We start from the raw sequence: 25,186 nt of genomic DNA, 5'->3' as shown, positions 1-25,186 counted from the left end.
TCTGAGAGGCCAGGCAAGGTGCTCAGCTGTCTGATTTCCTCTGTCTCCACAGCAGCTATGCCAAAGGCCCAACGCAGTCCCTTTCGGTCTTTGAAATATCCATTCCTTAGGTAGTCTATGCCAAGGATACACGGGGCTTCTGGACCAGTCACAATGGGGTGTCTATGCCATTCCTTTCCAGTCAAGCTGACTTCAGCTTCCAGTACAGTCAGCTGTTGGGATCCCCCTGTCACCCCAGAAATAGAGATGGATTCTGCCCCGACGTATCCTGATGGCATCAACGTGCATTGTGCGCCAGTGTCCACTAAAGCTTTGTATTTCTGTGGGTCTGATGAGCCAGGCCACCGAATCCACACAGTCCAATAAACCCGATTGTCCCTCTCCTCTACCTGGCTAGAGGCAGGGCCCCCCTAGTTCTGGTCATGGTATTCACTGCGCTCTCCCTGTGAATATGACCGGGAGGTTCCTTCAAGAGGATCGGGCATAACATCATCATTTCTATACTGTCTGGAGCCTTGCCCACGAGAGACCGGAGCAGCCTTCAACCTTGAAGAATTCCCTGTGTTAGTTGTGCCTCTTTGCAATTCACGTACCCGAGCTGCTAAGGAAGAGGTGGGTTTCCCATCCCACTTCCTCATATCTTCTCCATGCTCATGGAGGTAAAACCACAGATTGCCACGTGGAGTGTACCCTTTCTCCTTAGCTGGAAGACGCCTGCTTCTGATGGCAGAGACTCTTGTTTGTTCTGGAGAGATATGAAAGAGTCCTTCCTTAATCTTCTCTTCCAGTTCAGCCAGTTTTGTTTCCACAGCTGAGACGTGGGCTCGTAATGGAGCAGTGACAGTGTCTTCATAAATCCTGAGTTTGCTGACCAGTGCACCCACCTTGTCTTCTCCCTCTCTCCACTGCAATGTTGCAAGGTAGCGAGAATACATTTCTGGCCCAAGTCGTGCAAATTTTAACCACATCTGGGATGTGCACTGGACACCATCTGGACTTTTAGGGAATCTCTCATCTTCTGAAAAGATTATCTCCAGTACGGCTAATTCCCTTAAGCACCGGATACCTTGTTCCATCGTGTTCCACTGTCCTTGCTGTACGTGGAGGTCCTCCTTACAAAGATATCTCTCCCTCACGCTTGACAACAGTCGCCGCCAGAGGCTGAGAGTTTCCTGTCTCTTTCCAATGCCCTGATCAATGACAACATCTCGAGAAAGGGATCCCAGCTGCCTTGCCTCACTCCCATCTAGAATTGTGTCATTGGCTGCAGCATCCCAGATTCGAAGTAGCCAGGTCAAGATGGACTCATTTGCCTGTCGTGTGAACTCTCTCCGGAGCTCACGCAGCTCTCCCAGGGATAGGGACCGGGTGATTATTTCGGGCTCCATTTCTTCTGCTTGAGATGAAGGTCCTGACTCTTCCTCGTCATTCACTATACGAACTGATTTGGTCTTTGATTTTCTTTTCTGGACAGGGGCAACTGCTATTGGTTTCTGTTGTCCTTCTGGCTCCTCCATGGTTTGTGTGGACATGGTGCTGGTTGATTTGTTTCCCTTTCTCTCTGGCTCAGCTGTGGTTTGTGTGGGCATGGTGCTGGTTGATGTGTCTCTTCTCTCTGACTCAGCCATGGTTTGGGTGGACATGGTGCTGGTTGATGTACCTCTCTTCCTCTCTGGCTCAGTCATGGTCTGGGTGGACATCCTGCTGGTTGATGTATCTCTCTTCCTCTCTGGCTCAGCCGTGGTTTGGGTGGACATGGTGCCTGTGGATTTGCTCCTTTTCTCCTCCTCCTGATGACGCTGTACCACACCAAGCGGTGTGCGGTAGGCAGTGGCCAGGGCCCAGCAGGTTGCTGTGAGCTGCACATCTCTGGGACTACCAGAGCATCTTCCTTTCACATAGCTTAGCATTTTGGCAGGGTCCTGCAGTTGTTCTGGGGTGAATTTCCAGATCATTTGAGGAGAGAAGGTCTCCAAATACTGGCCCATATCTTCCCACTTCCCGTGCCACTCAACATCATCCGCTCCCAGGGCAGGCCTCCAGCAAGTCTCCTTAGAGAGCCCAGTTCTGACCCTAAACATGGTGTATACAGTACAGAGGAGACAAAGCAACACTAACAGCACTAACAGTAGGATTATGCTGTCCCTAACATCAAAAGGAAGCTCAATATTTTCAATGATTGTTGTAGCAGAGGTGAAAAGGTGGAAGTAACCATCTCCGCCTGTTTTCCCCACAGTCTGGGTGCTATTTTTAATGAGACCCCAGAGGTAACAGCCCAAACCAGGACAGGCACACCAGACTGAATATACATTCACAATGAAATTCACTGCTTCTGATGTTATGACAACATAAACATAGTATATTAATAAAGCAATTTTGATCCTTCTCCCTGGTATTAAAGAGAGCATCAAAACAGGCACATGGTTCCCCATGTGTCGAAATATGAACAGGCCCAGATACACCATCCACATGAATACATCAAGCAACATGGTAGTCAGGGAGTTTCTGTATCCAAATACACAAAATGAAATTGTAATTCTGACTTCTCTCTCGTGGCCCCACGTTGGGCGCCAAAAGATGTGCTGGTTTGAAGGTGAACCAGCAGGGGAAATGAACTCACCACGAGAGATATTATAAGTCAGACCTAAAATTTAATAATAATATTACAATAGCAACACTGAAACACAAGGGAAATTGCTTTCAACTCACCAAAACCCCAGCAGTATAACCCAGTGTCCTGGGGCACAAACCCAAGGGGGTTTGTTTGCCCTTGTGCTGAGACCCCTGTGGTTCCCCCAAGTCCAGAGCAAAAGGAAAAGAAAAACCTGTTGGTGCAGGCGAGATGCAGGCGAGATGCAGGCGAGGGCTGTGGTCTGGGCGAGAGCGGGGATCTCCTCCTGTCAAGGTCCTGCTGCTGCTCTGGATCCGACGAGAGGTTACCGAGGTCTTCTTACCCACCCCTTATGTACCCTCAGGGAGCTCTCAGTCCCTCCCCCTGGGCGGGGACTCACACAATGGGTGATTGACTCTGGGAGCCAGGGGGTGTTGAGCTGTTGATGGTCCATTAGCAGCTCCGCCCCCCTCAGGCTGGGTGTGAAGGTGATAATGGCTCCCTGGGCAGCTGCTGCTAATGGCCCATTGTCCTTGGGGAATGAATAGAGGGGGTAGAATACACAGCTTTGATCACCCCCACACAGGGTTAGCTGGTCCCTCCTGCTGAACTAGGACATGGTGATTCTTCTCTAAGGAGGATTTCTGTTCATCTAATGCTTCTGGTTGTACTTCTCCAAAGCCACTAGTAGAACTCCTTCTATTATAAAGAAGTAGCATGAAAATGATTGGCATCCTAATAAGATACCCAAACAAGTGAAAAATGCAGAATCAGTTGCAGTTGAGAATATAATCAAAGGGTAACAATTTGTTAATGAAATTTAATTAAAAAGAAAGAAATGGTACTTAGAGCACTCGTAACTTAACTGCTTTCACATCATAAAGACCTTCTATAGTTCTCGCCTGACCTTGCTGCTTCATGGATGTACACCTAGATCTGTAAATTTATGAGTGTTCTCAGACCTACTGAAGACCCTGGTGCTGTGGCCACTAATCGATATAGATTGCAGTAATGATGTATATAGTAGTTACTGTCTGATAAAAAAATGAAGTTGTGGCTAGAATCTGTAATATGTTTTCTGCCCATGGATGCTCATGTGCAGGAGGATGTATAACACATTGTGTGCTTTAATTGCAAATTGTGCAGGAGAAAGTTATGTTTTTCTGTGACTCTTTATTAGTATATGTTTTGTTATCACATTTGGTCTAGGGCTGTCCAGTGTAGGATTAGTGAAGAACATCTACTCCAACTGCCCTCTCAGATTTGTGGCTGTAGGAATATTACTCACATATGGCTTGTACATACCTCAGTCCTACAAAAGAGGATCACAGTATTGCACACCAGCTGAGGGACAATTTAAACTGTCCTTAAGAGCTGTTTCCTTGCAACCCCCATACCAAAGGGAAGTTTTTCCAGAGACTCAGAGGAGGTCCAGAAATGTGTTAGTTCTGATAGTCCATAAATTACAATTTATGCTCAGTTACAGAAATGAGCCCAAAGAGAGAATATGACCATGGGACTATATTCTTAGTGGTTAAGGATCCCACTGAAGTCAATGAGTTCTTTTCACTCATGAAGTCTTAGAAAATCATTTGAATTTTATCTCTTGCTGGTTTATTTAGAAATAATGCACCTTTCTTAAATTTTCACCCATCCTTTTGCTCTCCTAGCCCTAGACCAGCTAGCCCTAAACCAACCCCACATTTCCCAGTCTTTCATCCCCTGTGTTATCTAGCCAGTGCTCACCTTCTCAAGCATACAAAACAGGAATAAACCCAGAGCACAGGGAGCAGGATGTAGGAATGGACCTGTCTCTGAGATGACAGCAAAATTCAGATGCTCTGGGATTTACATCTTCTCTTCCTTTTGAAGTTGAAACTGGGGCTCCTAAATTGCTAGGATTTTACCCAAATATTGCTGTCTGTCATTTCTGGCATCTACAGCAGAGGAGTAAGGATGACAATTAGAGATAATGTACTATAATGAATCAGTGGACACAACTGACAAAAAATGAAAGAGATATACCATAAAGTATTGGGTTTAGTGCACAGGCGAGTGATATTTTCAGTGTTTAAAAACAAACAGAAAATGCCTCAGTGCTGCAGCAGATTGTTGGACCATCTGTAAAGCTGCAGTCTGGCAAAGTAGATTTTAGTAGGCACAGACTTCATATTATAGTGTGCTTAAATTTCACTGCAGAATTGTATCTTACTACAGTAAGATTTGGAATAAGCTCAACTCAGTTAAATAAAAATTACTACCTTAACTGCTAGAGGAAATCACAGAAATTACCTCCTATATAGGAGGTATGAAAGCTATACTCCATTGATCCTTGTGCCTGATAAAAATTTCTTTTTACCATCATGTTTAGTGATTCACTGAACCACTGAGTATCCCAGATCATGTTAGTTCTTTTCTGCACTGATTATTTTCTGTCAGATACAAATTTCCAGTCTTAGTTTTTATCTGGTCTTTAAATTCTCCATAGACATATATATATTTAAGCACAAGAACTTGCCACTTGCCTGATCTTGAGTGCAACCATCCTAATTTTTCCCTCATAAATGAATATGCAGGATTCCCTTAATCCTTGAGCTTCCAAAAGTTGTTGGAAGCATTCCAAGGGACAGACTTCTTCACAGACATACCCGAACAAAAGAAGTCTGCAGCTTCTGCATTGCATGTCAACCAATATCCAGTTCACTTGCCCCTTTGGTGTTAATGCTTAGCTTGTTTCAGATTCACTTCTCTCCTTTATAGGGCTGATTTTATTAAGATATAACTGACTACATATTTCCAAGTCTGAATCTTATTTTCTCTTCCTTATTTTTCTAACCTTTTAAATCCTATTACATTATGTCTCAATCTTCACTGATGCTTTGTGACTTCTTTCAATTTAGAATTATCTCTTAATTAGGATGCTATGAACCTTCTCTTTCAGATTATTATGAAAATGTTAAATACTTGTAAAACAAGTCTTAACAACAGTCCCTGCTGAGTAAAAATTTGCTGTAATTATATGTATTACTTTAGTATTTGTATTTTGTTTGCTCTTCAGCAGTAAATTCTCTGAAAATCCAAGTAACAAGTCTTCCTTTCTCTGTCAGTTTGATTCAGTTATAAAAATATTTTCTAAGGTACTCTATAACATAATTTGCACATCATTTACATTCTGTTCTTCACATGTTAATTTTCTAGTTCCACCAAAAGTAATCTAAATTATTAGAGATACTTCGATCTTTAACAGTTCTATGCTTTAATTTGAATGTGAAAGTGTTCTTTTTCCCAAACATACATTCATCTACAGAAGACTTTGTAGTGGAAATAGAAATTGTTCAACTCAATAGTTTTGAAATCCAAAATTTTTTGCACAGCAACTGTTTCAACACATAGTATCAGAATGGAACTGCAAGAAAAGTATAGCTTATCTTGCACTGCCTGCTTACTAGTATCTCTATATACTGCGCTAGCAAGTAGGTGCACGAGAAAGACATGCTGACAAAGTTATATAGGGCTCTGTCACACATATTCAGACTCAGAGTCCTTCAAATGAATTAAATAAATAGTCCAGGGTACAACTGCACGTTATCTGATTACTATAAGAAGCAGGATAGGTAATGTGTCCTATGAAAGAGTGTGTCAAGTATAACAAAAAGCATTTTCAGATACAGACACAAATTTATTACGTCAGAGCTTATGATGGAGAAAAGTTGTACAAAATCAGGTAGTTTCCAATTAGACTCAGCCCTAGTCAGTATTTCAGATCCTGTTACAAAAAGAAACTCAAAGCATAAAGAATTAGTCCAAAGCTCATAAAAAAACATACAGGAGCAGAGCCTCAGCTTGGCGTCAGCTGCGTTTCCAGTCCTCTCCTTTGAAGTATTTTTGTCCTTCAGGCTTTTTATTGGAGACTTGATATGAAGTTGGGTGTGCAGAACACAAAGTACATCAGAGGCAGGGACCAGATGAGTTGGGCAGGCTCTTTCTCTATCTGTCCTGCTGTCCATGGGTGGCATGATCCAGGTGTGTTCCATCAGCCAGTGATGCTGCCAGCAGGGGAGACTCCCATGTCCCAAGGGTACATGCTGCTAGGGACCTCACAACTGCCTGACGACTGTGGCATCTGCACATCTGGGAGGGCAGAAATTTCTCATGTTGTAGTGGAAGCTAAAACCATGAGATGAAATCTACCTGTTGTGTCAAACGCAAGAATTTGGTCATTTGCAGAACAGCTTTCCCCTTGCACAAGTCACAGACATCAGCTGGTGTTGGGAAATTCTAAAGTGAGAAGGGAGCTCCAGTTCCTGAAAGCAATGCTTGCTTCCAAGTGTGATATTAAATTAACAGGTATTAAAGGCTTATCTATAGAGTTGGTGAAATTAAATACCATTCTGTTTAAATATATGTCTATATCATTTTTCACTGAGTTCAACATTGTATTTTCTTCACTAAATATGTGCCTCTGATCTTGGTCGGTAAAAGTTAATGGAAAGGCTTCTCTACCTTAACCGCAGTTGAGATTATGAGCTTATGATTTCTTAAAGATAGGATAAAACTATTAGCAAACACTGTTGTGGAGAAAAGAGGTTGGGTAAGGTTTCATTACAAGGCAAATTGAAGAGTGCCTTATTTCTGTGTATATATAGGTAGTCAATAAGGCACCACTAGAGCATACAGAAGGTCACATAGCCTAGCCTCTGTAACTACAGAAAAATGTGTTGTTAACATATATTCACATGATGTTTCTTCAACATCAGGGCTATGTCTTGGAGAGCTTCTATTTATACCAAAATGAAATTGAGGCTGCTGAGCTTGGGTTTAATCTTGTAAGATTGGGTTTGGTCTTGTAAGATGGCAGTAAAGGAAAACCTTTAAAATTTTTAAAGACTGGCTTAGGATAGGTATGTAGAAGAAAAGCCCTCTTGGTAACTGCAAATGATACTCTGTGCCTATATAAGTTAAGTGGGTTCATACATTCATCTCAGGACCAGAGTGAACTGTAAAGTTATTTAATAAATAAATGTGAAGTTATCTATTTTCCATTATGCAATATACAAGCTGGAGCTTACATTCAGTTGTTTCACTGTCTCAGCTTGAAGGGAGATTTCACCTGTAAACATTCTCAAATCCTTTGCTGAGGATCTATTTGAAAGTCAGATTCACACCTTTCTCCTTTCAGCAGAAATCTTCCCATTAACTTTAAAAGAATTTCGTTTATTCCTCCATGTCTATACTTTTCATGGATGTCCACAATACTGTGTGTTGCATATGCAATGTATATATGTCAGCATCAGACTGATGTCTTAAAAAGTCAGCTGTGCTTTACTTTTGAAAGTTGCAAAAGCACCTCTCTAATGATAAGCATTTCCTATTATTATTCTTTAACTTCCTTCTCTTTATCACCAGGGTTTATTCCCTGTGCCAGATCAAGTGTTAACAGATAGCCTACTGGACAGGTATTAGTCAATTAGATGCTCTTTAAAGGGACACTCCACATCACACTCAAAATACAATGAGCTTTGTAACTGAAGCCCATACCTAAAGTGACATTACATTTTATGTTTCCCTTACAAAGCCACCACTCATCACAGAGTGAAACAGAAATGATGTTTTTGTGACTGCATTGCTGTGTAATGTTCTTTTACCTCTTTTTCTAGGCCATAGTTTAATATCCCTCCTACCAAGCTGACAGTAAAACGTGAAGGGCATTTGTCTACACTCTGACAGCGGTATTTCAGAGGAGCAATGCTGCCACCTAGTGAGCATTTGAAATGTGCAGCATGTGCATTTCTGCACACATCCCGTCAGGGCACTGTATCTAACCATCATTATCACTTCGAAGGTGACAATCGGAATAAATTAATATTTCAGTTCTGTATTCCTTTCAGTTCATGTAACAAAAATTATAATTTCTGGGATTTTACAAATTAATTAAAAATATGCATAAAATGGTATTAAAACCAACTTTATCTATAGCCTGCATTTTAAAAGCATCATAATATAGTTCTTTAAAATGGGTGCATTTCTATGCCATTAATTATAGAAAATTACTCCTTTTCTCCAAAGCTAAGAATGTTTTCTTGCATGACCAAGCCTGACAAAATATATTCATTCTACTGAAAATCCAAAAATGCAGTTAGAAGTCAACAATTTGTAGCAGTCAAAATATGTAAATTATCATAGCATATATCCCATGCATATTGCCTTATATCATGACAATATTCTCAGAAATAATGCTGTGCTGTGAATATTGTCAAATTAGAAATCACACTGAAAGATCAACATATAAATCTAATGGTGTAAAGAGTAGAAGTAATGGTAAGAGGTTTTCTGCAAGAAACCTTCCAAAAAAGAAGGCTAGAGCAGGTGGCAGAGCACAGAAGTACCAGGATGTATGAAGGAAGTGTGTTGTCTTCCAGATTGTGTCTCACACACAAACATGAGGAAGCAAACTGCAAATGAAAATCAAGAGGTCAAGGCAGTGATGCTTTAAGAATCACTGTAGTATATGGAAGTGGCATGCTGTCTGCCAAAATTGCTGCGGTTTGAATAAATGGTGTTATGTTGCTTTCTTGCTCATCTGAGTAAGTCCTTTATGGGTTTGGTGTCTGCACTCGCTGTCCTTTATGTTTAGTGTATCAGGGCAGTCAGCACCAGCAATATGCGTACTTACATTGTACTTTCTGAGGACTTAATTTGGTGTCCATAGTACATTTCTTTGTCATCTTGGACACATTGACTGGTGATTCCTTAATTCTTGAGCACAAAGAAGCCAACAGAAGTTTGGGTTTACAACATTTTTTTTTTCACAGTACACATGCAGCATCCTAAGTTTGACTTCCCAAGGCAATATTTCACTGTCAATGTCATTCTGGCCTGTATCAGGAATATTGTGGCCAGCAGGACCAGGTAAATGATTCTTCCTCTGTACTTGGCACTGGTTAGGCTGCGCTTTGAGTACTGTGTCCAGTTCCGGGCCCCTCAATTTAGGAAGGATATTGAGGTGCTGGAGCATGTACAAAGAAGGGTAATGGAGGTTGGTGAAGGGACTTGAGCACAAGCCCTATGAGGAGTGTCTGAGGGAGCTGGGGTTGTTTAATCTGGAGAAGAGGAGTTTCTGAGACCTTATCACTCTCTACAGTTACCTGAAAGGAGGTTGTAGTCTGGTGGGAGTTGGTCTCTTCTCCCAAACAATTAGCAGCAGGACAAGAGTACGGTGTTAAGCTGCATCAGTTGGACATTAGGTTGGACATCAGGAAGAAGTTCTTTACAGAAAGAGTGATTGGTCATTGGAATGGGCTGCCCAGGGAAGTGTCATCCCTGGAGCTATTTAAAAAGAGACTGGATGTGACCTGTAGTGCCATGGTCTAGTTGACAAGGTGGTGTTGGGTCAAAGGTTGCACTCAATGATCTCAGAGGTCTTTTCCAGCCTAGTTGATTCTGTGGTTGTGTGGTTATTCCATGATGTATTTTGTTCGAGTGCTTCTGATTTTTCAGGACTTCATAGTGGTTACAGTTACTGACTGTTTTCTTGATTGAGTTGTTTCTGGTTTATCTCTCTGGAAGCAAATACTTTTTTCTACATTTTTCTTTGTACAAGAAGTATTGGCTTTCTAAGAAAAAATTCAAGGTACCAATACTAAAACATTTTTGAATTTAGAACAATATATACAATGCACATTCTTCTATGTCCTAGTGTCTGCTTGGACACTGGGAGCATAATATTCTGTGGAATATGCTTTCCAGAAAGAGTTAATCTGCCAGGATGTGGTGTGACTTCCTGATTCCCTGTGTTATCATTTAATATCAAGTCATCATGATGGACAGTCGGAGGTGTAGCCCTAATGTAAAAAACCCAGTATTATAGAAAAAAAGGGGAGGAGGAAAGCACCTAATCTACATGTATGTTTGCATATTGTGTCAGATAAACTTAAAAAATTCTACAATTTACAGGCTGTAGTTGTTACAGTGTCAGTGCTGTATTGTAATGCAGGTTCAGGAATTTTTTCAATTGAAATTGCTATTTTTGACTCAATAATTGCAGCAATTGATGCTGAGAAAATACAACATTTCTGACTTTGATTCTCATACCTCTGTGGCCAGAATCATCTCTTTTGTCTTCATACAGCAAACCTTGCAAACCTGTTTTAATTATGTAAAATGGAAACTAACAACATTTCAAGGAGAAATGGAGTTCACATTGAAGTCACAAAAATGGAGCTGTGTTTTGTAGTCCTTGCAACCCATCAAATAAAGGATTTCCAGTTGTGTACTTACAGTTTTCCAGTGAAAAGGGGCCCTTGAAATCTCTGGCACAAGATTTTTGACAGCAAAATAAAGTACAAGTCAAGACTGATATGTGAAATAACGATAATAGATTCTTCTAGCCTGCAAAAGAGATGTTGAACACCCCAGCAGAGTACCTACACAGGCTTGAGCCCATAGCCTCTATACCAAGGCAATTTCTCTCCTCCCACTGTGTGTAGATGTTTGCTTGCTTTCCTCATTGTCCATTTCTTTCTAGTTCTACTAGAAAGAATTGATCTGTTCATGTCAGTGGTCAGCAAGTTTCAGAGCTGCCAGGTCTCACAGAAATTTATTGCATTTTGGGTGTACAACACAGTACCTGTGACAGAACAGGTTTACATTACATATCAGTACATTATTCCCAGTGGTTAGGAATGTCTTTCTGCATGGGATTTGCCAAGATGTGTACTGATTCCAAATTCATTAGCAAAAAGTTGCTAAAATCCAAAAATTTAAGAAAAAAAGAAGGCTATGGTCTGCAAAACCCTTTAAGAGTGACATTCTTGGCTCTGTCTTCATTGGATCTTCTGTTGCCGGACCATCTGAGAAGCCAAGACAAGCTTATACTGCTTTTACTTTTTGCATCATGTCAGCTTTGCCCTGCAGTGTATGCTATATTTGTGTAATGCTCCTTCCAGGGACTCCAGCATGAAGTGTAAGCAAGCACTCCTCAGTTGCTTATGCTAAATAAGAAGTTCCCTCCTCCTCTGAGACCCTTTCCATCACCCCCGCAACATTGCTTAGCCTGAAATATAAGAGTTTCAAGTCTGTCTTGCACCTGATTCCTCTTTGGATGTCAGCATTCAGAGCCGCTCCTTACTGTGATTGCCCCAGGCCTTTGCACATCTAAACGGGTTTTAATGTCAGATCGCCATAAGCACAAGTATGCAAGGAAAAGATGTATGGGGTTAAACACAGGATGCCATTCCTACAAAACCCCAAAGAGTTTCTCAGCTCTTCATTCCTAAGGTAAATACATAAATAGTAGGAAAAGTAATGGAACTGAGGAGATTTGCAGTAATATAGACTTGATAATCAAATGTATTTTGAGGTCAGTGAATTCAGAAGATCTTTCTTTGAGGTTGTTGACATCAGGTCACCTTATCTGATTGAAAATCTGTCTATGCAGTAATGTGAAATTATGTGAGGTATTTATTGTAGGCATTTTCTCTATGCCAAGAGTGTGAATAGCTTGAACTTTTGTAACAAATTGTGAAGTTAGGAGAGAAGGGCTAGGAAGCACAAGAGAAAAAAAGACTAGACAATGGCTATAGATAGCAAAAATCTTTCACTGTTGAGACTGCAGAATTATAATGCAAGTTGGAATCATGCTTCTGCACTGTTCTTTTAGATACAAGGCCTAAATGTTTCTCAGACCGTATCTCAATTCTTTAAATAACACTCCTCTAGCAGTGTTTACAGAGAGCATGTACATGTTTACATTCTTTTTTCAGCTTTCTTTCTTGCTAGTGTTTTTAAATTCAGACAATATTTGGCCAAAGAGAAAGTCATATTTTGGAACTCTAAGCTCCAGATCAATACACTCTGTGCAAACTGTTGAGGATGTGAAGGAGTAAATGATGACATATCTAGTTCTTTCTACTTCCCATGCTCAAGTTTGGCTAATGCATTGTCAGCGTCCTTTCCCTTTTTGGCAAATGTTTTCTGTCCAATGCCAATTCTGCCACAAGTTCTTTAGTTCACCTCTGTGCCTTTGTCTTTGTTCCTTTGTTTGAAAATTGTTTGGCTTAAGCAATGTCTTCAGGGGTCAGTGTTGAGCCTGGTTTTGTCTCGTATCTTTATTGATGATTTAGGTGAGTGGATTGAGTCCATCATTAGCAAATTTGCAGATGACACCAAGTTGAGAGGGAGTGTCAATCTGCTAGAAGACAGGAGGGCTCTGCAGAGGGACTTGGATAGACTGGAGAAATGGGGTGATGACAGTAGGATAAAGTTCAACAAGGCCAAGTGCCGGGTCCTGCACTTTGGCCACAACAACCCCATGCAGCGCTACAGGCTGGGGACAGAGTGGCTGGAGAGCAGCCAGACAGGTGGAAAGGGACCTGGGGGTTTGGTTTGACAGGAGGCTGAACATGAGCGAACAGTGTGCCCAGATGGCCAAGAAGGCCAATGGCATCCTGGCCTGTATCAAGAATAGTGTGGCCAGCAGGGCAAAGGAGGTGATCCTTCCCCTGTACTCAGTGCTGGTGAGGCCACACCTTGAGTATTGTGTTCAGTTCTGTGTCCCTCAGTTCAGGAAAGATATTGAGGTGCTGGAGCAGGTCCAGAGAAGAGCAATAATGCTGGTGAAGGGACTGGAATACAAGCCCTATGGGGAGAGGCTGAGGGAGCTAGGGTTCTTTGGTCTGGAGAAGGGGAGGCTTAGAGGTGACCTCATCATTCTCTACAACTACCTGAAAGGAGGTTTTAGCCAGGTGGGGGTTGGTCTCTTCTCTCAGGCAACCAGCAGTAGAACAAGAGGGCATGGTCTTAAGCTCTGCCAGCAGAGGTTTAGGTTGTATATTCGAAAGAAATTCTTTACAGAGAGAGTCATCAGGCATTGGAATGGGCTGCCCAGAGAGGTGGTGGACTCTCTGTTTGTGGAGGGTTTTAAGATGAGACTGGATGTGGCACTTAATGCCATGATCTAGTAATCACAGTGGTGTTGGATCAAGGGTTGGACTTGATGATCTTGGAGATCTCTTCCAACCCAGTTCATTCTGTGATTCCATGATTCAGCCTAAAGCACTGATCTTCATTAGATATGTAGGTCCCAAAGTCACAAAGCAGGAAATCATCAGTTTTCTATAACATGTTTTATCAAGATGTTTTGATTTCCAGTGCTAAAGAATTCATGCTGCAAGTTTTTGTGAAATTTTTTTCAATCCACTCAAGTAGCTTAAAGAGCAAAGGTCTACTTTAAACTCCTAGTTTCAGTGGGTTTCCAGGGCAGCACTGGATGCTTCCCTTTCTGCTTGTGTCCTGCATTCCATTTTGTGAAGTAGTTTCTAAGGTTGCAGTTTCAGTATAATTTTAAAGTTATTTCGTGCTGTGTGTGAGATCTATGTCCTCCATCTCACCTTCTAAATCCCAAGATACCCCTTCCAGCTTTCACCCACTGCTAAAACCAGTCTCCCTGTTCTTGCTCATCAAACTAAATCAGAAATTGATTCAGCTGAAAAAAAATTTGAGAGAAAAGAAACCTTTTTCCTGTTTCTTTATGAGTCATCCCAAGGTAATGTAAATGTCCATTTCGGGTTTGAGCAGTCAGTCAGTTTCTGTGAGACCTAGCAGCTCTGAAACGTGCTGACCACTGACTTGAATGGATTAATTCTATTAGTAGGACTAGAAAGAAATGGACAATGAAGAAAGCAAGCAAACATCTACGCAGAGTGGGAGGAGAGATATTGCCTTGATGCAGGGGCTGTGGCCTCAAGCCTGTGAAGATACCGTGCTGGGGTGATGTTCAACATCTTCTCCAGCTTAGGAGAGCCTAGCAGTTATTGCTTAAGCATGAAGCAGACAAAAGTGATTGGATAACCAAATAGCAACCAAATGTCCAAATGACATTTATTTAAATGCATCAAAAATATCACTTTCAGAATGAAGATTCTGTATCATTTCACAGGAATCATTTACTGTGATGATCCACTATGTGGAGATCCACTGTTTATCAAGATCATTTGACTTGGCATACTAAAACATTTTGCAACAATCATCTTCAGAAATAAAAAAAAAATGAGAAAGGTAACATTGAAAAGAAAAGAACAATTTTGTTAAAAGTGTATTTTTCCAACAACTTCAATGTTTTCAACATTTTGCAAATCACCAATCACTGTTCCATGCAAGCTAATTTTTATTCTTCCCTTCACAGATCGAATTACACAGAATATCATTAAATCTCATTTGGAGACCTGTCAATATACAATGGAGGAATTACACCAGCTAGCATGGCAGACCCACACATACGAAGAGATTAAGGTTTACCAGAGCAAGGTACAGTCCTGTAACATGCTTTAATTTCTGCTTGAAATTGCTAACAGTGTAATTTATTTGGCAAGAATGCGCAGATGAATTTTGTATAGGTAAAAATATGTTTCTAAATATCTCAAGGGACTGGTTACTGAAAGCAAAGTAATGACACTTCATAAAAAGAAGCAGCAGCTTTCCAGCATTTTGTGATGTTTGCTAATGTCAAAGCTTAGGTACCATCCTGGAATTCAGTTTTCCATGCTTGTTATCACAGATCTAAACCTCATGCAGAAATGCAGTTGACTTAACTGTGATTATGACTGGATCCTCTGTTGTAAGGATTTTAAGAAAATAAGACAATATAATTTTTGTTTCCTTATAATTTTAAAAAACATATCTGTTTTTTATGTGAGTAACAAATATCTGTCCCATATATAGAATATATAAGGATAAACTGAAAGTACTCCTTAAATTGAAGATATGCTATTGAAGCTATTGGGTGGAAAAATTATGTCATAGCACTATATTTGTGTTCTGCCTCTGCAATTCTCAGGTCAAGTTCACTCTGTTTTCTACTGGTACCTCTTCAGATGTACTCCAGTCAGCAGAACTCTGTGCCTCTTAAACCAGCTTCATTAACAATGTGTCTTTGGTCAGACTTCAGTTGACACATTAGCTGGTCATGTAAGAGACAGGAGAGATTCCAGCTTGTTCTTTGAAATCTGAGGGTCTATGGAGTATTAGCAGGAACAAAAGAACATCCATGTATGTTTACACGTGTGTGTGTGCAATGAAAACTATTATCAAGGAATCAAAATTTTGATATAATCCATTTTCAGTTGGCAATAATATTTTAATTAATTATTTTAAGTTTCAAACTAGAAAAAATACTTTGTTGAATAATTTTATAGCATGCTTACATAAGTACACTGTGGAATGTTTACAGTTTTTGTGTCCCTATCCTGCATAAAAGCCAACATTAGAATCACATTTTAACATTGGGCAATGCACTCTGCTCCTTTGAAAAGGCAATGCCAGAGTTCAGATGTACTGGGGTAATCAGTTTGTGAAAACAGCCTTCTATTGATAAGTGATTGAGAAGCAGAGATGCTGCTAGTTCTGCCTGGGAATGGGGATGGAGTCTGGGTGTCCACCTGTCTGCAAAGCCACTCGAAGAGCTTAATGGACTGATGTAGCCGCTTGCTCACCGCTTTGCTTTTCCATGTGTTTTCCCGGAAGACCAGAGAAGCTCTGTGGCAGCAGTGTGCCATTCAGATCACCCATGCTATCCAGTATGTGGTGGAGTTTGCAAAGCGCATAACAGGCTTCATGGAGCTCTGCCAGAATGACCAAATTCTCCTCCTTAAGTCAGGTGGGTAAACACTAGAGGCTTGAGACTGGTTTAGCAACCAGCACCATAGAAATGTGCTCGGCTGTCTTGTTCTGCAAATCATTTTAATTTTGAAGGAGCCCTAATTTAAATTTGAAGGGGTTCTAACAGAGCCCCTAGCTCTGTTTCATTAGGTACTTTAAGCCTTCTGTGTTTTTTCCACATTAATCATGCCTCCTTATCCCCTTCCATTTACAGTCAATTGTGGTTGTTAAGTATGCACACAAACATTGCAAAAACTGCAGTCTCCAACCTGACATGTGGTGAAAGGACCCTGCAAATTGAGCTGATCCAATCAGTCATCCACCACCCTGTGAAATCCCCATTTGTCATTAGTGGAATGAACACAGGCTCATTCAGGCCTGCCTCTGTAGTCATCTCTAATCTCTTTAATGAGACTACAGAAATACCCTACAGCCAGTGCACAGGAGGAAAATTCCTGCTGGTGCCAGTTGTTTTTAGAATAAATGAGAGTAGAATACAGCAGTGTTCTCCAGCCATGTTCTGTGTGCATGCCAGGTTTGCATGTGTGTGTGCATAAGGGCAAGGGGGAAAAGGCTTTCCTTACCTGTAAAAGAACTTGGTAATCTCTGTCCTTCGGAGGAATCATGACAAAATTTATCAAGTCCAATGACCAAGTGAACCACAAGAACTGCAACTGGTAATTAACTACATTTACCCTGTCATATTAGTTTCTTTCTCCCTCCATCTTTAAAAGGTAGGATACTGTGTGAGGCGGCTTTTTAAAGGTTAAGTGCTACATATTTCAAGAGACATCTCTTCATTAAGGCTGTATACAGAAGACTACAGCTCATTGTGGGACTGCTCTCTGATTATGGGCACAGAGACCCCGGGAAAACACAGACAACCTTCTGGAAAAAGGGGGTTGTAGCACAAAAACTATTCTTTTAAATCTTGGTACTAATTTTGAAAATTCCGCAGATACCAGTGCACACCTAGGAAACTTCTTTCTTTTGAGTGGCAAAGATAACAACACAACTGCACCCTCAGGAAAAAATATATTTGACCGTACTGTCAGAAAATACAGTTAAGCTAGAGCAATAAAAAACATGTCAGGTTTTATTTTCTGTTTTGCTGTTAACACTGAGCAGGAGTTAGAAAGTCAGGACATCTCTCTCAAAAGCATGTCTGCAAAAGAATCCTCAGATTCAGAGTTCATTATGCATGATATTTGGATTTAGTTAACACATGCTAAAAATTTTTCCTTTCATTTTCCCAACTGCATATTTTTGCAGTTAACAAATAATATACAAAGACAAGGAGTAGAAGAGAAGTGCTCCTTTGGCTAATCAACAGCTGCAAGGGGTGTGGGAATACAAGAAAAACAAAAGTAAAACCTGTTTTAGGGGTGTTCTTGACTTTTATTTTTCTTATTAGTTCTTTAACTTCTATTTTCTCTCTAAACGCACTTAGTGATGATCTCTCTCTCCAGCCAGATTAAGCTGGGATTTTTATACACATTTTGTGAGGTTACTTTTTGGTATTAAAAAAAAGTTTAATTATTAAAATAGGATTCAATAAATGTCTAATTTTCAGGATAAAATATTTCAAACTGAAAGTATTTGCCCTGGTCTAAATTCAGATACAGTCCAGGCTGGGGATGGATGGACGGATGGATGGATGGATGGATGGATGGATGGATGGATGGATGGATGGATTTATGCATGCTGCAAAGAGGGAAAATGTCCGCCGAAAGAAGAAGTGATTAGAGTGGATCAGAAATGACCCCTTCCTACATGTAAAGCAGACAAGTATTTTTTTTTCATGGAGAGACATATAATCTAGATGTCTTCAAAGAGTGTCTGTCCCCGCTGACGTTTTTAATGACTCATGTCTTCCTAAGTACCTTGTTGAGATTTCCTACACTCTGATATTAGGTGGTAATACGTAGTTCCTTTGCTCTTTTTTCTGTCTTGTAGGCTGCTTGGAAGTGGTTTTGGTGAGAATGTGCCGTGCCTTCAACCCACTTAACAATACAGTTCTGTTTGAAGGAAAGTATGGAGGGATGCAAATGTTTAAAGCTTTGGGTATGTTGCTCTTCTTTTCAACCAGTTACATTGAGCTACATAGTGAGAGATTTGTCTTTATGAAAATAGTGACCCACAATGAAAATCTCCAGTAAATGTTGACTCCCCAAGCCTCCAAATGTCTAGGCTGGAACATAAAAAGAAAAAAGGTGAGTCCACTAGCTCTTTGCAGTGATAAGTATTTTTGTCTAATAAAAAAGAGCCGCATGAAGTTTTTTTCAAATAGAGTTCTTTGCCATCTGAAGTTTTGATAAAACATGAATTTATGACAGGAGCTGAGCTGTTTATCTTCACTGTTCAGTTATGCTTGATATATCACATCATTCCCATCGTGTCCTGCAGAAGTCAATTTTAGCCACAGCAATGAGGTGACTAAAATGATGAACTGCTACAAAATATAGACAAGGACTTTACTAAAATACTGTTTTGCCTAAAAATTTTAAGTAAGCTCATTTGTATTCATTTATTGAAAAAAATGCTTCATTTCTGAACATGATATTGAGCGCTACCTGAAATGTTTATAGCTAAATGGATGTGTTTTGCCCATCCATCACACTGATATTATCAGAAATTTATTCAGGATCAGAGTCAAAGATCTGAGATATTTCCTTCAAATATACATATATCACATAAATATGTATTTTTCATATTAGGTATCAAACATAAAACAGTCTTTACAAGTTTAAAACATTTATGAAAGTGTATTGGTTGATTTATTTTGGTTTTTATGATGTTTTCACAAATTTTCATAAATATTTGTCCTGACAATTAGTAGAATTACATATGCAAAAGTTACTTAGGGCTGGTCCTTCATACCTCTTAGTTTTAATATGTGTCTAGAAACAGCAATTCATTCCACATTGAGAAAATAGTAGTCTCTTGTAATATATCTGTGGAAATTTTTTACACACCCCTAATTCTTAATGATTTTTGTCCTTCAATGTATGTTTTAGTGATATTTTCAGGTTAGGTGGAAGTTTAATAGTTACTGAAAGGCACTTATTTTAGCAGTACAGATGTCCACTCACAACCTTTTTGACACAAAAACAATCCTTTTTCATGCCAGGTTATAAAAGCTGATTTCTAGCATTGATTTTGTCCTTCTTGGTCCGCAGGCTCTGATGATCTGGTAAATGAAGCATTTGACTTTGCAAAGAATTTATGTTCCTTACAGCTGACTGAGGAGGAGATTGCTTTGTTTTCATCTGCTGTTCTGATATCACCAGGTAATTTTTCATTCCAAACACCACTTTGGGGTTTTTTTTCTCTTTGCCCACCTCTAATTTTACCTACTTTTTAAGATGTGGGGATAACAGACATGGAGCAGGATTGTGTGAAGAAGCAGTGCAGGCTGGTGTTCCTTCAGAACACATGCAGGGAAGCATGGTACTCAAGGTACTCAACATGTTCCTCCTACCTTTTTCAGGAAACATAAACCTCATAACCCTGAGCAGGTTATATAGTCCATAACTATGAGGGACTTTATAAGTGGAAGTAAGAAAATGAGCAGCAAAAAATCTATATGACATCCTATCTGAGTTAAATTCCAGGTGAGAGGCAGTGATTATAGGTGCAATACGCTCTTTTCCTGTCTTCATATATCATAATTCTGCACAGGCAAGCATGCATTTAAGTGAATGATAGCTGGCTGACCACATAAAAGACTTTTGTGCTTATGTTAATTCAGAAGATGGATCTAGTAGACAAGGTCACAGTTTATTGTGGGATTTTTAAGTATACCTCAGGGAGTAGACGCCCAGTTTCCTATAAGGGTAAACTCTTGAAAGACCTTACAAAAAAGCTCACTATAAATTATTTTCCCAGCTTTTTCTGCTAATGAATTCCTCTAGGTCATTTTGCCCTTTTGCGCATCTGTGGTATAGATTATGTTAGTCAGAATTAGACTAGCACAAGTGGTGTCAACATGTCCATTCTTATCATTAATGGCACCTACTGAAGGGACTCCTTTTTAGTTTGACGTTCAACAGTTCTTGCCATCATCTGCTCAGAGGTGAAATAGTTAAGCTGGTGGCTGTTCATGGTGTTGGGCCATGTTACTGGAGAGATGACCCTCCAAACAATGACCAGATGGTCACCTCAAAGGTGTCCCAGGTGTGTGCAGGGGTAAGAGTTGCCTGTTGCTGTCTCCCAAGGGTCCTGACTTCCTCTGCGACACTGGACTTGCAGTGTCCCTGTGGGTCCCTGCCCATCAGCCCTCCTTCAGTCTGAAAAGACCAAAGCTGTGAGAGTGACAGAGAGATGTTCTTGCTCCTGGAAAACATTAGATGGACATTCTGATTAGTTTTTGCAGTTCTAGATATGGCCCTTTAGTTTGCAAGCAAGATGATACATGCAGTTTCTCCTATTCCTTTTTACAAAAGAAAAAAAAAGAAGTAAAAGTGCTTGATTCATGCAGACAGCTTATTTCTGTGGTCTGTGAACATGAGTAATTTTAGTCATAAAACATACAATAAGAAAGAAATTATGGGCTGCAATGGTATGTACATGAGTGAACGCAATCTCTCTTCCATAAAAATACAGCAAATCTGGGTAGTGTAAATAACTCCCATTTCAGCTGGGCTGCTGTGTTGGAGAGTAGGAAGACAGGGAAAATAGTCTAGATTGGATTGACATTTATTTTCTTACAAAAATGTGCTGGTTCTTCACAACGAAGAATTTCATCATGAAAACATCACAGAAGTACTTGCACCAGTCCTTCCATCAAATAATATAAGCTTACAAAGATTTCTTATGGGAAGTACTCATGTTCAAGTTTCTTTTCTACAGAAGTCATCACCCTGAAAGGTGATTCTTGTACCCTTGATCTCAGTGTTTAGGCAGTTTGCAGAAAACAGAGCAGTCCCACAGGGAGTAAGGAGTCCTAAGAACTTCCACTAATAGATATGGTAATGTTGCAAAGCCCAGTGTCAGATCCATTTTCCATCTAATTCAGAGCACAAATCCAGATTTTCCACTTTGGGGTATGTAACTACACCACTTGATGGTGATTCTCTAACTTGATTTCTGATTTCAGAAGTTAAAACACTGTAGGAGTCCAGTAAAGGTTGCAGAGGCATCTGCACCAGCAAACATGCCAGGGCAAGGTGGTAAGACACTAACCTGGCTGCCCCAACATGCCAATCCATCTTCTGAAAGTCTCACTTCACTTGTTCCTTTTTTCCATCCTCCTTTTTACGAAAGCAGGTCTTATAAGGTATCTCTGTGCACTCCTTAAAGATACACAAGTTCAACACTCAGAAGGAAAAGTACATAATTGAAACACTGCTTCCTTTATGAGTAGTCACTCATCTATTAACTTTTTCCTGCACTATTGTGAATATAGGTAGAGTTATTTGGGAAATTCCAGCTAAATTTGCCAATGGTAGAAACCACATTTCAGGTGGTAGAAACTACATTTTGGGAGAAAAACTTAACACCCATTGTAAAGTTTTACCTAGCTCTTGTCATGAATTCAAGAACTCTTCTGAAATATACAGTATATGCTTCATGTAATGTACAAATAATAATATGCTTCATGACAGGTGAGGGATTAAACCAGGCCTCTAACTGCCTCAGTCCATTTTTGTCACAGAAAGGTAAATATTTCAAGGATAGGTTTCTATAATAAATCTTTTTGTCTGCCACAATCCACAATAATATAACACTGTCAAAAAATATGTTGAAAGACATGTTGCAACAGCATCAATTTTTGCACCTAACCTGTCTAAATATTACAGTGTGTTTATTGCGTAGATGGTGCATGTGCTCTCAGCTAATTCTGTTTCTATGGCCACTCATGGCACAGAATCCATTGGCTTACCTTCAGGGAGCATGATTCTCTAAACTTTGCAAACAAATTATTTTTCTTTTCCTAATCATCTGTTAAATAGCTGAGGTTTAGTTTTCTCATTTCACAGTACTTGATAATGAACACTGTTCCTACATCTCTTTCCACAGGCAGTCAGACAAATGACAGAATTGTGCTCCTCCTGTGATAAAGTACTGCTCAGCCCTAGCCTGTGTGGCATATGTGCTCTTTCAAGTAGTTAACTCATATAATTTCTGTGGGTTATTTACATGATGAGGAGTGTGGGTGAAAGAACTTTAAAAGTGAAAGGAGTCTTTCCTGAACTTTTCAATTTGTACATGAAGATTCATGCCATTGTGATAAAATAAATTTTCTTAATTCCTGGTTGAAAGCTAAAATCTATACCCAAGAATTGCTTTGGATTGAGGGAGGAAGAAACAAGTTTGTAGCATGAGAAAACAGAAGATTCAATGGTGCTGCAAGCACACTGTATTAATAATTTTGGATTCTCTTGCAGTCTGCTACATCTCTTTCTGTGTATTTGTCTCCAGAAGCCATGACTTGTGAGAATACAGATCTTAAGGACAACTTCCTTCACTTGAAGTTTAAGTTCCGTAGAAGCCATATAAGTTTTCTAACAACTGTGTCTGTAAACGTTATTCTCTGAAATAATCTTCTATTTTGTTTTGTTTAAAAGGAGTACATTTTAATTTTCCCTTGCAGATGTTTAAAAAACTCATAATTCTTTTGAATAATTAAATAAATTCTTTTGAAGGAAGCCAATTTTTTTATTTAGGATAACTTTTGTCTCAAAATATTAGCCTAGTAAATAATGAGATATATTTTATTTAAATTTTTAAATAATTATAGTCTCTTATTTTCAAACAACTGGTTTGATCAATGTTTATGTATTGAGACACCAAGACTGAGATAACATGACGTGTATCACCTAGCCAGTATAAAGTTAAAAGAGCACTGATTGTACCAACAGGGAATAATAAAATGGTTGGGCCGTGTTTTATTTCTATTCCCGTCTTTATACCTAATATCCAGTTTTAAACAAAGAGATGCAGAGCCAACATTATGTTCCTGTATGTTTTGTATATGTTAGTTAAACTCTCAGGTGATCCTTTAATGTGTCAAGACACTTTGCCTCTGAAACCACATCGTAATTACCACGCGGTCCTTCCTCAGGGGAATTATGATTATGGTGAATACTTGCCAGCATAGCCCACTGGGTACACCATAATCATGCCCCAACCCACATCTGTGCATTCTTTTATCTCTAGTTTTGCTTTTTCTCAGATCGAGCCTGGTTAATAGAGCCAAGGAAGGTCCAGAAACTTCAGGAAAAGATTTACTTTGCACTTCAACATGTGATCCAGAAGAACCACCTCGATGAGGAGACACTGACAAAGGTAAGTTGTTAAAACAAAATGCCGAGCACTCCCTGGTCATGACTCTTTTCTTTTTGTAGCCATTTCTGCATGTACTGCCACATTAATGTAAGATAAAAGCTGCTTGTTTGGTTCTTGTTCCTATTTTCTCTCACTTCATTTTTTGTTCAATATACTAATCATTTTAATTAGTGCCATATCAAGAATGAGACTGCCTTTAAAAATAGCCCTGCAGGCAGCTCCTTCTAAATGCATTTTTGGCACTTGGCTAAAACTTTTGGGACAATTGTTTTTAGGCTTTTATGGTAAGAACAATATCTGGTCCTTTGAATGGGTAGTTTTAATGGAACTTAGAGTATTGCATTCGGTTACTCAGCAAGAGCTACTGTAGTTCATTTTGGAAACTAATTTATACAAAATTTGCTTCCTCCCTTTTTCTTTTTTTTTTCTTTTTTATTTTAATGTCTTACAGTTAATAGCTAAGATACCAACAATTACTGCACTTTGCAACTTGCACGGAGAGAAACTACAGGTATTTAAGCAATCTCATCCAGATATAGTGAACACACTGTTTCCTCCATTATACAAGGAGCTTTTCAATCCAGATTCAACCACTGGCTACAAGTGAAGGGGATAATAGATTTTTCATGTAGTCATGGAATGCATCACCATTAAGACAAAAAGAAATGTTTTCATGAAGAACTTATTAAAAATGTCACTACTGCAACACTAGGAATGTCCTGCACTTAATAGAATTATTTTTCACCGCTACAGTTTGAAGAATGTAAATATGCAACTCTGAGTGGGGATGTCTTTTTTTCTCTTTTCTTTGTTTCCTTTTTTTTTTTTTAGTTTTTTAACTGATGTTGAATATATAAATAGGACACTGTGTGTTATCTTTTTTTAAATTTACTTTTATTGGGGAATGTTTGGGGAAGACAACTGTACCTAGAATTTTATTGTAGATATACATGAAAATAGAGTAGTACTTTGCAGTATTACTCTTGTTGTTTATTGTTCAAATATTATTTAAGAAAATTCCAGTTATTAGACTGCCTAGTTCTATGCTTTTAGATAGTTTAATGCATGTGGAAATTTGTAACTCTCTTGGAAATTATGGTGCATATATGGAATACATATATGTATCTATATATGAATATATAGATACATATATATATGTAGATATTATATGCATACATGCTGTAACTTAAAAATCACATGCCTACATTTAAAGGATACTCAGACCAGCTGTCATGTATTTCCTAACCTTCAAGAAATGTATTAGATTTAATTTGGGCAACCAAGATTTGCTTTTCCAGTCAAGAGTTAAATTATCAGCTGCCAATGCGTAACAACAGGATCACTTCTGAGATATGTATAATGTAGTGCATGTGTACTTTGTGTAAATCAAATATCAGGAATGTAACCATGGTGCAAAAGCCTTGTCTGATTGACTTTAGTGGAGAGAGGAATAGGTTTGGGGGTTTTATTTTCTCGCTGTTGCAGGGATAGAGATATATAAAAGTGAACGTAGGACTTGATGTCAGTAGAGTATCTGTAGTAAAAATGTAGACTATCTCATATGTACATTTTTCTGATTCCACACATTTGTTTTATATATATTTCTTTCAAAAACAGTTTCAAGTCTTGATT

The 25,186-nt window shown here is 39.4% G+C and overlaps 1 protein-coding gene across 9 annotated transcripts in view; it reads left to right on the top strand.

Moving 5' to 3' along the window:
- Window positions 1-25,186, top strand: part of RORB (RAR related orphan receptor B) — a 213,877-nt gene that overhangs the window by 141,364 nt on the left and 47,327 nt on the right. For 6 of the 9 annotated variants that reach the window (XM_071581688.1, XM_071581694.1, XM_071581686.1 and 3 more), the window contains 6 exons: window positions 14,793-14,914; window positions 16,130-16,262; window positions 18,221-18,328; window positions 19,444-19,554; window positions 23,442-23,554; window positions 24,006-24,065. In XM_071581688.1, the coding sequence (XP_071437789.1) occupies window positions 14,793-14,914; window positions 16,130-16,262; window positions 18,221-18,328; window positions 19,444-19,554; window positions 23,442-23,554; window positions 24,006-24,065 (647 nt within the window). Of the gene's footprint in view, window positions 1-14,792; window positions 14,915-16,129; window positions 16,263-18,220; window positions 18,329-19,443; window positions 19,555-23,441; window positions 23,555-24,005; window positions 25,171-25,186 lie in introns of those variants that run through there. The other 3 variants (XM_071581687.1, XM_071581693.1, XM_071581691.1) reach the window with 2 other exon arrangements.

The sequence above is a fragment of the Pithys albifrons genome, chromosome Z (assembly GCF_047495875.1).
Source record: "Pithys albifrons albifrons isolate INPA30051 chromosome Z, PitAlb_v1, whole genome shotgun sequence".
Taxonomy (NCBI): domain Eukaryota; kingdom Metazoa; phylum Chordata; class Aves; order Passeriformes; family Thamnophilidae; genus Pithys; species Pithys albifrons.
Note: the sequence above shows the minus strand (reverse complement) of the source record. Positions and strands in the feature narration are given on the sequence as shown.